Source organism: Tubulanus polymorphus, chromosome 6 (assembly GCF_964204645.1).
Source record: "Tubulanus polymorphus chromosome 6, tnTubPoly1.2, whole genome shotgun sequence".
NCBI classification, from domain to species: domain Eukaryota; kingdom Metazoa; phylum Nemertea; class Palaeonemertea; order Tubulaniformes; family Tubulanidae; genus Tubulanus; species Tubulanus polymorphus.
Window position 1 is genome coordinate 21,855,802 of NC_134030.1, and position 12,464 is coordinate 21,868,265.

Sequence of the window (12,464 nt, forward strand, 5' to 3'; positions counted from 1 at the left end):
CGGGAGTAGGTGATCTTTTACTTCCGCATGTGCGAGGCATTCTAGCTGGGCATGGCGTTAATCGCCTAAGATTTGCATATTGCACTCATCACATTCGGCCATGCCACAGCCTTCCAATATATGTTTCATGCTAAACAACCATATGTAATCATTAACCTCTCCTGCGACTGTAAACATTACATAATACATTTTACTAGACAGGGATCTCTTATTTTCGGCGATAATTCGGGGTAGAGTGGTTTAGTCGTAGTATTCATTTACAAGAAGTTAGATGATTTTTTCAATACAGCTAATCCCCAAATTTCGCAAGCATATGATAAAATCGGTTTTACAAGTGCGTCAAAAAGATGGAAAGACGCGTCGTCCCCAAACCTATTTCTTGTGGATTTTTCTAAAACGTGGAATTGAGCCTTTGCACCACTGTCGGCTTACGTTTTGCGGCATTTGACAAAAGTTCCAGTATGGTTAAATATAACGCCAAGGTCCTTAAACTGGTCGACTATTTCGATTTCACCATTTGCTAAGTGAAAATTGAGGAAATATGGAAGTCTTAGAATGCCGGTTTCAAGTCGAGGACACGGAAATTATTGAAATATAATAAACATTCGTGTGATGTTGATATATAATCTATAACAAGCTTAACAGCTCCTTTTAAGCAGGTAAAATCACCACCAGTTGCTTTATCGTCTCCAACTCGACCATCAGCAATAGATAAGGCGTGATTCATTCTGTAACCATAATTATTGATACCACCAGTGTCACGGTTAAACATGTCTAAAATAGTATGCGCTCTGAGACGGTCGACAGCTTCATTCAGTTTGTCAAACAGACCGTCAACATTTAATTGATTGTCGCCATCGAGAAAAAGATATTGTAGTGTTCTTAGACACATTAGTAACTATCTTCATCACTATGGAAAAAAGGTATCGATCTAAATCATCAAACAAACCAGCATGGCCGTATATTCTTCAGGTTCGGGGCTGAAATAAACGCCGCAAATGATAACGTCTTGTTGCACAGTTGAATTCTAGTTTTACCCATAGACATACATCACTTGTCTCGGTTTTCAATATGAATTTAGCATATTAGTTCTTAACAAAGATTACGGTTCCGCCCGATCTGCGCACTACGGTTGTTTTATTCACGCGTTAAAGCCTAGGCTTTCCGCAAAATTTGACACCCAGGGTCCAGTTACAGTGATGAGTTAGAGTTAACTCTTTGTTAAGATTAGTTCATTTTCAATCAGTTAACGCTGGGTCAAATCTTAACTCAGAACTGTGGAACTGGGTCCAGAAATCCAGTGTTTTCCACCTTTGTTTCGGTTAACACATGAGTACCAAATAGAAACCCTCAACTGAGTACCCGGCCCTGGTACCTGAATTATGTAATTTCAATTCAGAGATCAAGTTTAACAAGTTTTTGTGAACTTATATTTCATGTTTCAACATTTTAGACGATTTTAAAAACCGAAAGATGATTGTAGAGACAGGTGAATATTGTGTAGCTCTGATATTCAGCCTAGTATTGCCCCCTGGTGACTGTATGAGAAGTAACTATTCTGTTATTTGTATTTTAGACGAGATTGTTGATGAGATAAAACGCGCACATTTTCAAACTCCCGAATTTATAAGTAAGTTTCCAATAAAATCAGAACCTGTTTTAACAACCAGAACTCAAATATTAATATCTGTATGTATTGTATTATTATTTATAGGATCAGTTGAGACTGCAGTGAATGAAGCTATCCAGAATTCAGGTAATTAAATATTCATCATAAGTTCGAATTCTGTGTTTGAATTGAGCTCAGTTTGGCTGAAGGTGTATTGTTTTATTGTGCCGGCTTTCATTATGTTTACAGGGAAATCGAAACATAACAAAAAACCAGACTATGAAGCTGCAGGTTTGTAAAATATTTCTACAATCAAACAATAACATTTTCTCATTTGACTGATGTAGTTAAGATGTGATCACTCCCTGATGACCACTAGGATGTGATCACTCCCTGATGACCACTAGGATGTGATCACTCCCTGATGACCACTAGGATGTGATCACTCCCTGATGACCACTAGGATGTGGTTTCTTGTTTTCCCCTCAGAATTATATCTTATCATTTCAGAGAAGTGGATAGCTGATGAAATGAAAGGTAAATTGACTGATAATAAATAAGTTTCATTCAGAGTTGAACAGTTTGTGAGGTTTTTCTATTTTTCATTTTACCAATTTTTAATTACAGATTTCAAATTTCCACTACCTGATATTTTTGGTATGTAATATTGTTACCTCTCAGTGGCGGCTACGAACTGAAATATTCAACTAATCGATCAATTGAGTAAAAATTATGTTGATTTTTTTAGAGCTCAATGACTATGCTAAACGGGCAGAGAAACAAGGTAAAATGAAGATGGAAATGTATGGATAAAATTCAGTCATCAATTTTGGTAATATTTTGTGAAGTTAATTAATTTATATTTCAGTCAGTAATTATTCCACATATTTGTTGAACAAGATACGTGCTATGAAAGATAAAGGTAATTAAAAGTGGCTTAAACATAAACATCTTACTGGCCATAATACTGACCAATACTAAAAAATATATTTGTCAATACTAAATCATACTTACTTAATATTAACTAAATTTTGACTCAATACTAACTTAATACTAACAATACTGACTCAATAAGACTTACAACTGACTCAAAACTAACTTAATACTGACTCAATACTGATTTGATACTGACTCAATGCTGATTCAATGTTAACCAATACCGACTCTATACCGACTCAATACCGACCACTCATTACCGACTCAATACTGATTTAATACCGACTAAATACCGATTCTATATCAACCAATACCGACTCTATACCGACTCAATACCGACCACTCATTACCGACTCAATACTGATTTAATACCGACTAAATACTGATTCTATATCAACCAATACCGACTCTATACCGACTCAATACCGACCACTCAATACCGACTCAATACTGATTCAATACTTAATGCTCAACTCTGATACAATACTTATAGGAACCATCTGTGATGTCTATTTGAGCTTCCTTTTAAAAATATGAAGTTGATTCAATATTATGAAAGAATATTGTGGTTGTGAATTTTATTTTATTTTCAGGCGATTTGAAAAGGAAAGGTTTCCTGGTAAATGAAACGAGTAAGTAAATTATGAAGTCGTTATTAGATTTAGAGCAGGCTCGAGAGATGAAATAGTCTGAGATAGAATAAATCGACGAAATTGAGATGAAATTTAGTTTCGTTTTCGTTTATGAGAAATCTGAAGTATGATTAAACCGGTTTAATCTGGATAACTGGCGGGACACCGGGATGAAATTCATGTAGTTTGAGTAGTTTATTCAACGTTTCGACTATATCCTAATAGTCATCTTCAGGAATACTGTATTCCTTAAGCTAGTGTAGTTTATTCAACGTTTCGACTATATCCTAATAGTCATCTTCAGGAATACTGTATTCATTGAGCTAGTGTAGTTTATTCAACGTTTCGACTATATCCTAATAGTCATCTTCAGGAATACTGTATTCCTTGAGCTAGTGTAGTTTATTCAACGTTTCGACTATATCCTAATAGTCATCTTCAGGAATACTGTATACCTTGAGCTAGTGTAGTTTATTCAACGTTTCGACTATATCCTAATAGTCATCTTCAGGAATACTGTATACCTTGAGCTAGTGTAGTTTATTCAACGTTTCGACTATATCCTAATAGTCATCTTCAGGAATACTGTATTCATTGAGCTAGTGCAGTTTATTCAACGTTTCGACTATATCCTAATAGTCATCTTCAGGAATACTGTATTCATTGAGCTAGTGTAGTTTATTCAACGTTTCGACTATATTCTAATAGTCATCTTCAGGAATACTGTATTCCTTGAGCTAGTGTAGTTTATTCAACGTTTCGACTATATCCTAATAGTCATCTTCAGGAATACTGTATTCATTGAGCTAGTGCAGTTTATTCAACGTTTCGACTATATCCTAATAGTCATCTTCAGGAATACTGTATTCCTTGAGCTAGTGTAGTTTATTCGACGTTTCGACTATATCCTAATAGTCATCTTCAGGAATACTGTATTCCTTGAGCTAGTGTAGTTTATTCAACGTTTCGACTATATCCTAATAGTCATCTTCAGGAATACTGTATTCCTTGAGCTAGTGTAGTTTATTCAACGTTTCGACTTTATTCTAATAGTCATCTTCAGGAATACTGTATTCCTTGAGCTAGTGTAGTTTATTCAACGTTTCGACTATATTCTAATAGTCATCTTCAGGAATACTGTATTCCTTGAGCTAGTGTAGTTTATTCAACGTTTCCACTATATCCTAATAGTAATCTTCAGGAATACTGTATTCCTTGAGCTAGCGTAGTTTATTCAACGTTTCGACTTTATCCTAATAGTCATCTTCAGGAATACTGTATTCCTGATCTCATAAATATGTATGTGGTGTAAGGAACACTTTGGACTTAATAAAACACCCAGAAAAAGAAATCAAAGATAATTCTAACTGAATCAGGGGTGGAATTAGTTGAGGTATTATTAACGATTGTCACTGTTAACAGTAAAGCCGTAATTAGTTGAATTTTCAAGAGGTTGTTCATTTTATGAAACAGACTGTAGCGGGTTATATATAGTTGTATAAAAACAGTTACAAGCTAAACACATCTAAAACAGAGTAAACTCTAGGGGCCACTGATAAAGTATTGTGAATATAAGTTAAAGTTGACGGGTATCTACATTTAGGGAGTGTGCAGTTGTATTCGGTGTTTGGTTTATATTGTACATATATCTATTTATAGAAGCTCCTAGTCAGAGTAAAGAAACTGCTGCTAGTGATGGTCAAAGTGCTGCTGATGATAGTCACACAAGTGATACCGTACCGAGTGGTGATCGTGAGTGGGGTGATATCGGTACACAAGTCTAGTTCCAACCCGTCGTTCCCCATAAGGGTTGATTTGACACTAAAATCAGTTGTTGCATTGCAAGACATTGCATGGACAGTTTCTCACCAAACGTTGTAGGGAACCCGAAACAACGACTGGTATTCAGACTACTACACATGATTATAACCGCCAGTCTCTAGTGGTGGAACTGGGTCTGGGTGGAACTGGGTGTAACTCACAACTGTGGAACTGTGTTTTGTATCACGCTATGATTAAGGATGTTTGTTAATCTCTTTTTGATTGGTTTGAATCATTGAGATTTTATACGAAAAGAAAAAGAAAAAGATATGAATACAGTTTCTAATAAAATCTTTATCTTTGTTATTCGGTTGTATGTAATTTCTGCGCTATTTGATTACTGTAGATCATTGTATAATTATTGCTGAAACAACTAATTATAATAACATAAGTTAATCATAAAATATATTTTTTGCTTTCATAAACTCTCATAAAATACTGATTATATATTTCTCGTTTTTCGGCGTCGTATCTGTTTTTTTTTTCGCTAGCGAGAAAACTTCTCTTTGTTTTGCTGAAATCTGTGAAGGTTCACATTTGATTGTTTGACTTTTATCAGTCAAAATACTGAAATGTGCTAAAATATACAGTGTAACTGAAGTAGATGAAATACAGTGTAACTGATCTAAAGTGTAGCTGAAATACAGTGTAACTGAATGATTGCAGTATTGTACCGTAGTTGTAACTATATCGAGCAGAAATAAATTGTAAACGAAATTGCTTTTTGCTAAATCATCAGCGGTTGTTCTTGGGGAATATTAGGCCTACATTGTAGTCCAACTTACGCTGTATAACTGTATTATGATACAATGTAACTGGTTTACTGTTTTACTATATATAAAATATGTTTTAAGTTAAAAACTGTAAAAATGCATCACTGATTGACTGAAGTATTATCATTGAAAAATTGTGATAAGTTTTATTTCATTTGAAAAAGTTTTGTAAAAACGTGACATTTTATGAAACCATTGATGCGGTTTATAAGATCAGCTACTTGCGGACTCCTGGTAAAACTTTGTGCCGTGTTTTTTGCAAGAAATTTTATTCGCTTAAATAAAAGAATTTATCTTTAAAAATAAAGTCATTGTTTTCTTTTCTATCAACTCAACTGCAGCCTGAGTAGAACCGGCCCCGGGTCGGATGAGGTTGACGCTTGGTCATGTCCAGTCTTACCAATAGCTTCCCGTTAACCCCAACTCTAGCCGAATAGGACTCGAACCTAAAATCTTCAGCGTGCCAGCCGAGCACACTAACCACTGGACCATACACCAGTAATTATTCGACGGGTTTGTAAGTTTGTCTGGTCAGGTGTGGTGAACATTTATCTGTGGTGACTATCAGTCGGGTGTGTGGTGACTGGTGACCATTCAGGTGCGGTGACTGTCGAGTCAGATGTGGAGACACTATTCACTAACAGTGCCCGCTCTATCATTCTGTGTTACAGTTACAGCAGTTTCAATGCAATTGTCAGCAATTTCTAAGGAAGTCGTTTTGTCCTGCAGCTCCTAAAAGTTGCCTCTTTTTCCATAGATGAAGTAGTCAAAATTACACCTTGTATCCATCTCTGAGACTTCTGCCTTCCCGACATCGTGAATGTATTTTGCAATCTCTCGGAATTGATATCTTTTATTGTATTTCATTAAGATTTTCTAATTGATATCTAAAAGTTTGATAATTTTTGATTATTCAGTTTCTAAAAATGTATACCTTATTTTGAGTGGAATGGATTGATTTTAGTAGAGACCCGCAGTTTATGGAGCGTAGATGGATTATAAAAGTAATAGTTCATTGACTCCATCCATCCAATAGGTGTAACATGCGATACATTGTTAAACCATTCTTGTCGTACGTGGCGTTGACCTCTTTTACCCGACTGGTATTTCTTCACACCTAAAGGTGCTCGCGCATGTCTCCCGTTATATCAAACGAGCACCTATACCTCTTGTGAAATAGTCATGAAATTCAACGAAAAGCTTAAGATGTAACTGATTAAAGGTGAGTTTGTTGAAGTATTTAACTCCACTCCAGTCGGATCTGTTCAACTCGGAGATAACCGTTCAACTCAGAGATAACCGTTCAACTCGGAGATAACCGATCAACTCGGAGATAACCGATCAACTCGGAGATAACCGTTCAACTCAGAGATAACCGTTCAACTCGGGGATAACCGTTCAACTCGGATGTTGAAATATGTTTTTGCGGCATTATTTAAGAAATACATATCATTCAACTCGGATATCCCTCATCAAGTCGGACCTTTTTTTTTGCGGTTCCAAAAGATCCGACTTGAGCGGAGTCTACTGTATTCAAGAATAAGAGTCAAACTCATACAGGCCTATATGCCACAATTTCATCTTTCAATTTTCTGACCAAAATTCTAAAATTCTAGTGAAACTTTTGACGATTTTAAAACATTTTCTGAAAGCGGTGAAAATTCTGCATTTTGTACAAAAAAATTTAGACAGCAGTCACTATTTAATGTGCCCCTTGACTTTGGACCCCGGGGCTGATATTAAGGTCATACAATTATTGAAGGACGACCAGTGATTTAAACACCTTTCGCTTCCTGCTCAACGCTCGAATATATTGAATGTATCACCGGCGCTGATCATCAAAATCTTATCTTTAACTTCCTCAATTATCAGACCAAGTGGAACTCGATTATTTTCCTTTATTCTGTACTCTGTATCACAATGATGAACACACGTTCGTTCTTGATAATATACACGATTTTATTACAACTTGGAAACTTAAACAGCGCAGAAACATCTGGAAATAAGACGCATAATTCAAGTAAGTCACTCGAATCAATGATAGCTTTTCTGTTGTGTCGATTTCATAGATTTCTGTCGATGATAATTCATGCACCTGAGGTATTACGCGCGTGACGTCACAGATAGTTTCACCGTCGGTGTTTGAGACTCCCGTACATAGGTCTAGCTATACTAACAAATAGGGGATTTATCAAGGGCCTGTCATGTAAATAAATTACCAAGAATCTAAGATGTTGCAGGCCCGTATGCTGCCTTTCTTTGTTGTGGGTAGTTCTCGAGTACTGTATAGGAGGGGAGTGTTTTGTGGGGATTCCCCAAGAAAACTTTGATCACTAAAGTCGTCAGTTTGAATTCATTACGTGGCTAATTTATGTATAACTTTAAACAAACGACTGTGGAGGACGATACGTGATGGGAAATGTAGTCTAAAAATTCGGAACTAGAGATTTTGCTGGGGGGAGGGGGTCACGTGGTGGAAAAAGGACCTAAATAGATTATTCGAAGTTTGTGCGTTTTACTGTTTCATAGACTATTCATATTTATTCATTCGTTTTCAGTGATTTATCCAAAACCTGTTCCCGATGGAAAACCCGATATTAAAAGAGAAGGACAATCGATTGAATATATTTGTAAAACACGTGTTAAATATCCTACAGTTATATTCCAACAGAAGAGAAGAGATTCAGAACAATGGGAAACAATTCCAGACGAACTGCTTCGTATAACTAGAAATGTGAAATATATTACTTCTGCTTCACTAGAATTCAAAGCAGATTTCAAACTGCACAATGGAACAACATTTAGATGTCTCGTTCTTAAGGAAGGCCAAACAGATTTTGATTATCTTCAGTTTGATCTAATCGTAGTTCATCGAACTGGTAAGTAACAGTTTTAAAATGTGAACCTTCCCAGTCTGGAATCCTGCTACTAAATAAACATCGAATCTATCAAAACGAATTAATATTGAAACACAGCGTCTCTGTTACTTTTAAATTACTTCGCAGTCGATTGCATGAATTTATAGTTTAGCAGCTACGTATCAAAAGTGCGTTTATTGTAGCGTATGACATGTACATTTTAATGCATTCTAGAATTTATAGAAATAATTCTCAATAAGACGGCCATACGACTCAGCGTGAAATTCATATTTCTGTTTAACGGATATATAGCCGACAGTTTAATTTGTTGTAGCTTCCTCTTTCATATACCCGTCATTTGTTCATCCATCTCTAATCTCCATACAAACATATCTTCTTGTGTCAACTACTAATTTCAAGGTCGCTTGATGAGTTGTTGATTTTACATTATGTTTATTTGATATCTAAAAACCTGAATTTCTTCATTTAAAAAGTAAAAAATTGTCGCCCTCGTCACTTTTGGAATTGGGAATAAGGCTTTTTATTTATGTCTTTTTATTTCAAAAGGGATGTAAAAATAATAAGTATCGGCCGTTCTTGTCACTTTCCCAAAAAGGGGTCGATGAGAAACAACCATATTTATTTGCGTGGCCTTAATGCACGCGTCAGTAAACTAACCAAACACAACCCAACCACAAACAGTCTAAGTTACTTTCTACAGGTAATTGTTTTTCTCATTTCAGATTTGAATCAAATCCCGGCGACGGAAATCAGTAAATCAGGGTCAGTATCTATTTCACTTAGCGCACTACATAAATCATATTCTATATGTAAATCATTTCTTTGTTGTCGATGCTTTTTGTGAAATAATTATGAATTGATATCTCACTCGTCTCATTGGCTTCCGATTAACAGTTCACCTATCATTATTCATCTCAATTTTCACATTTTGCCACAAAAGGTAACAGTAAGGGCAATTGCAAAATATGTGACCTCGATATCGCTACCACGAGCCCTGCCTTTTCACATCTGGGCCCAGTTGCACAGTCTTGGCTCAAGTCCAAAAGTAGTCTTAAATCTTAAGACTAGTCTTAATTTCTTAGATTAGCTATAGAACTAAGTTGGTCTTAGACTGGTCTTAAGTCTAAGCCATGACTATGCAACCGGCCTCTGTTCTGCTGATTTATCTTAATTGTAAATTTCGTCCTTTTCATTCAGAGTTCGTCTGCTTACTGCTGAAAATGTGGCCTCGAAAAACAAGGTCATTATAAATTTAAGTAATAATCCAACAAACTTGTCAAATAAAGTTCCCCGGATCCCAGACACAGAGTCGAATTAAACCCACTGAACTGTGAACCTTGATTTAGGATATAAAAGCGAATTGAATTGTATAATATAAACTGAATGATTAATTGATTGATATTTGCAGCTTGTGTTGAGGTTTGATTCCATTCTGTTCGTTTCTAGTTTATACCCGCGAATTGTCATCCGGTATATTCTACATCCTTCGAGTTTTCCTTTTTTTCTTTCTCTGACCAAATCGGTATACAGACTGGACCGGACCACAAACCTGACTGGACCATGATGATAATTTACATCGCTTGTGGAGCTATCGGTTTCCTCCTCGTCATCGTTATCATCGTTGTCATCGTCATTTGCAGGTTTGTACTCAATAATCTCGGGCAGATTTCATATCTAAGATAATCCCCCTATGACGTCATATTAAAACGTGAAATAATTTGATAAATCAGTGACGTTTTCCAAAAAGATGTCTTCATTCGTAAAATTTGTATCTACCTATGCGCCGATTACTGGCTGAGTCAATCCCAAATCAGCAGGAATAATTCAATATAATGACCGAAATATCCGAAATCTAAAATCTCTTCAACGCTTAAATTACCCATTTTTCAGACGCAGGCGATTGCCAGGTGAAGGTCGTGTGGAGGTTGCGACACCGCAGGTACTCGACGTCTATGACGAGTTGTATGATGACATAGATTCTGTTACTGTGACTGACAAACTGCACACCAGCGATCAGAAAGTTACTACAGATCCGTACGCGAATATCGAGGCCGGGAACGGCGAAGATACGGCTCGGTACATGGATATGGCAGCCGCGAAGGGTAAAGATACAACTTCATATATAGATATGGAAGCCGGGAAGGGCAAAGATACAACTCCTTATATGGATATGGGACCCGGGATAGAAGAGGATACGTACAGGAGTACTGAAACCGGGAAGGACAAACACACAACTCCTTACACGAATACCGGAGCCGAGAAGCGCAAAGATAGACATAGTTACGTGAATACCGAAGCCGGAAAGGCGCGCCATTTGAAGAAAGATACTGATGAACCCGTGAAAGATGATGTTGAACTTTATTCTTACGCTACTGTTCAATATACTCGCAATAGGCGTTAGAGGGCGCCATTGAGCAAACGACTACTGATTATACATATGCAAAACATAAGGCTAGAAACAATTGATTATTTTTCATAATCTGCTGAGCTCAAAAGTTGAATCAGCTGCATGCATACATTATTCATTTCTAAAGAATAACGGACCCGACAGTTTTAGTAATGAACTGACTACATATCTTATTCTAGTTCACAAAAATGACCCGGTCGACTAGGAGAAACAATTAGATATGATTTATTAGCCTAAGTTTTAAGTTTTTGATATACACGGCATTTGTAGATTAGACTAAGAAACATCAATCCACTTCAACAATCATTCAAATTCCACTTTTAGCAAAATCCACATGGAGAATGCTTCAGTTTACAGGGCAGTATATATTTTATGATATTCAGCTACCAATGGCCTATAGTTCGTAGACTCTTATGAGGAGTTTTAAGTGCCAAATTGACTTGTCAATCATCTTCAGGGGCGGATCCAAGTAAGGCCGAAGCGGCCTCCTCCCCTTATCTATTTTGCCAAGAAAATATTTTCACAACATGGATTAGGAATGTAACAAATATAGTAGAAAGTCTTCGTCATTCATTTTGTTATTGATTTACTCTAGATGCCCCCAGAAAATGATCCAATCCTGATTCCCTTAAAAATATATAAAATATGGTATAAAATCCGTCAGTCTTATTCTTTTCTTGATGATTTCTTTTCTTTTTTCCTCTTTTACTTCTTCGGTCAAACAAGATACATTACACGATGGTAAAAGCTTTCCTAAAATAGATGTGTTTTAGGATTTCATTCAGAAGTATCGACAGGACGAGGATTCCGGAATACTGGACGGTAAAACATTCCATATTGCTGGGACAGTGAACTTCAAAACTCTATTGCCAAATGAACTTCTTGGAGACAGGTTTGACTAGATCTGTTTGTATCTTGAATGGAACAGAGAACCACGTGGAACATGTAAGACCCTTCAAAGTCGATACCTTGTTTCTCATCAAATCGCGAAGCCGCCCACGTCACTCCCGAAAGCCAAAATAGAATGATAATAATAAAGTTCGAAACCCGCATCAGATTGTTTACGGTCGTTTTTTTCTTTTTAGAATAAAAAACACGTGACGCGCGCGCATGATGACGCGTTGTACGGTCGTCTTTTTATATATGTCGCTTTTTATCGATAATCAGTATTGTGTATTAGTAAGATGATATTCCTCAATCTCAGATTTCACCAAAACCTTCTTTACACTAGAATCGGGGGTCACTGTGGAAACAACTATACTGCCAGGACTGGTGGGTGAACCACTACCAGGTCTAGATGAACCGCTGCTAGGACTGGGTGAACCACTGCCAGGACTGGATGAACCACTGCCAGGACTAGGTGAACCACTGCCAGGACTGGGTGAACCACTACCAGGACTGGATGAA

At 36.7% G+C, this 12,464-nt stretch overlaps 3 protein-coding genes across 6 annotated transcripts in view; all 3 read left to right on the top strand.

Moving 5' to 3' along the window:
• Positions 1-6,043, top strand: part of LOC141906693 (uncharacterized) — a 33,700-nt gene extending 27,657 nt beyond the window's left edge. For all 4 annotated transcript variants that reach the window (XM_074795977.1, XM_074795979.1, XM_074795980.1 and 1 more), the window contains 10 exons: positions 1,454-1,489; positions 1,577-1,630; positions 1,715-1,756; positions 1,859-1,900; positions 2,120-2,146; positions 2,237-2,266; positions 2,358-2,393; positions 2,478-2,531; positions 3,139-3,177; positions 4,837-6,043. In XM_074795977.1, coding sequence (XP_074652078.1) covers positions 1,454-1,489; positions 1,577-1,630; positions 1,715-1,756; positions 1,859-1,900; positions 2,120-2,146; positions 2,237-2,266; positions 2,358-2,393; positions 2,478-2,531; positions 3,139-3,177; positions 4,837-4,961 — 485 coding nt within the window. In that variant the 3' untranslated portion in view covers positions 4,962-6,043. The remainder of the gene's footprint in view (positions 1-1,453; positions 1,490-1,576; positions 1,631-1,714; positions 1,757-1,858; positions 1,901-2,119; positions 2,147-2,236; positions 2,267-2,357; positions 2,394-2,477; positions 2,532-3,138; positions 3,178-4,836) is intronic.
• A 1,647-nt stretch (positions 6,044-7,690) lies between these two features.
• Positions 7,691-10,075, top strand: LOC141907851 (uncharacterized). The gene is made up of 5 exons (XM_074797595.1): positions 7,691-7,791; positions 8,330-8,650; positions 9,373-9,412; positions 9,848-9,906; positions 10,059-10,075. Exons 1-5 carry the CDS (start codon positions 7,692-7,694, stop codon positions 10,073-10,075), a joined length of 537 nt encoding a protein of 178 aa, XP_074653696.1. The 5' UTR covers position 7,691.
• Positions 10,076-10,184: 109 nt separating this feature from the next.
• Positions 10,185-11,699, top strand: LOC141907605 (uncharacterized). Its single transcript, XM_074797296.1, has 2 exons — positions 10,185-10,290; positions 10,541-11,699. The coding sequence occupies exons 1-2, from the start codon at positions 10,211-10,213 to the stop codon at positions 11,049-11,051; spliced, it is 591 nt and encodes a 196-aa protein (XP_074653397.1). The 5' UTR covers positions 10,185-10,210; the 3' UTR covers positions 11,052-11,699.
• Positions 11,700-12,464: the final 765 nt, after the last annotated feature.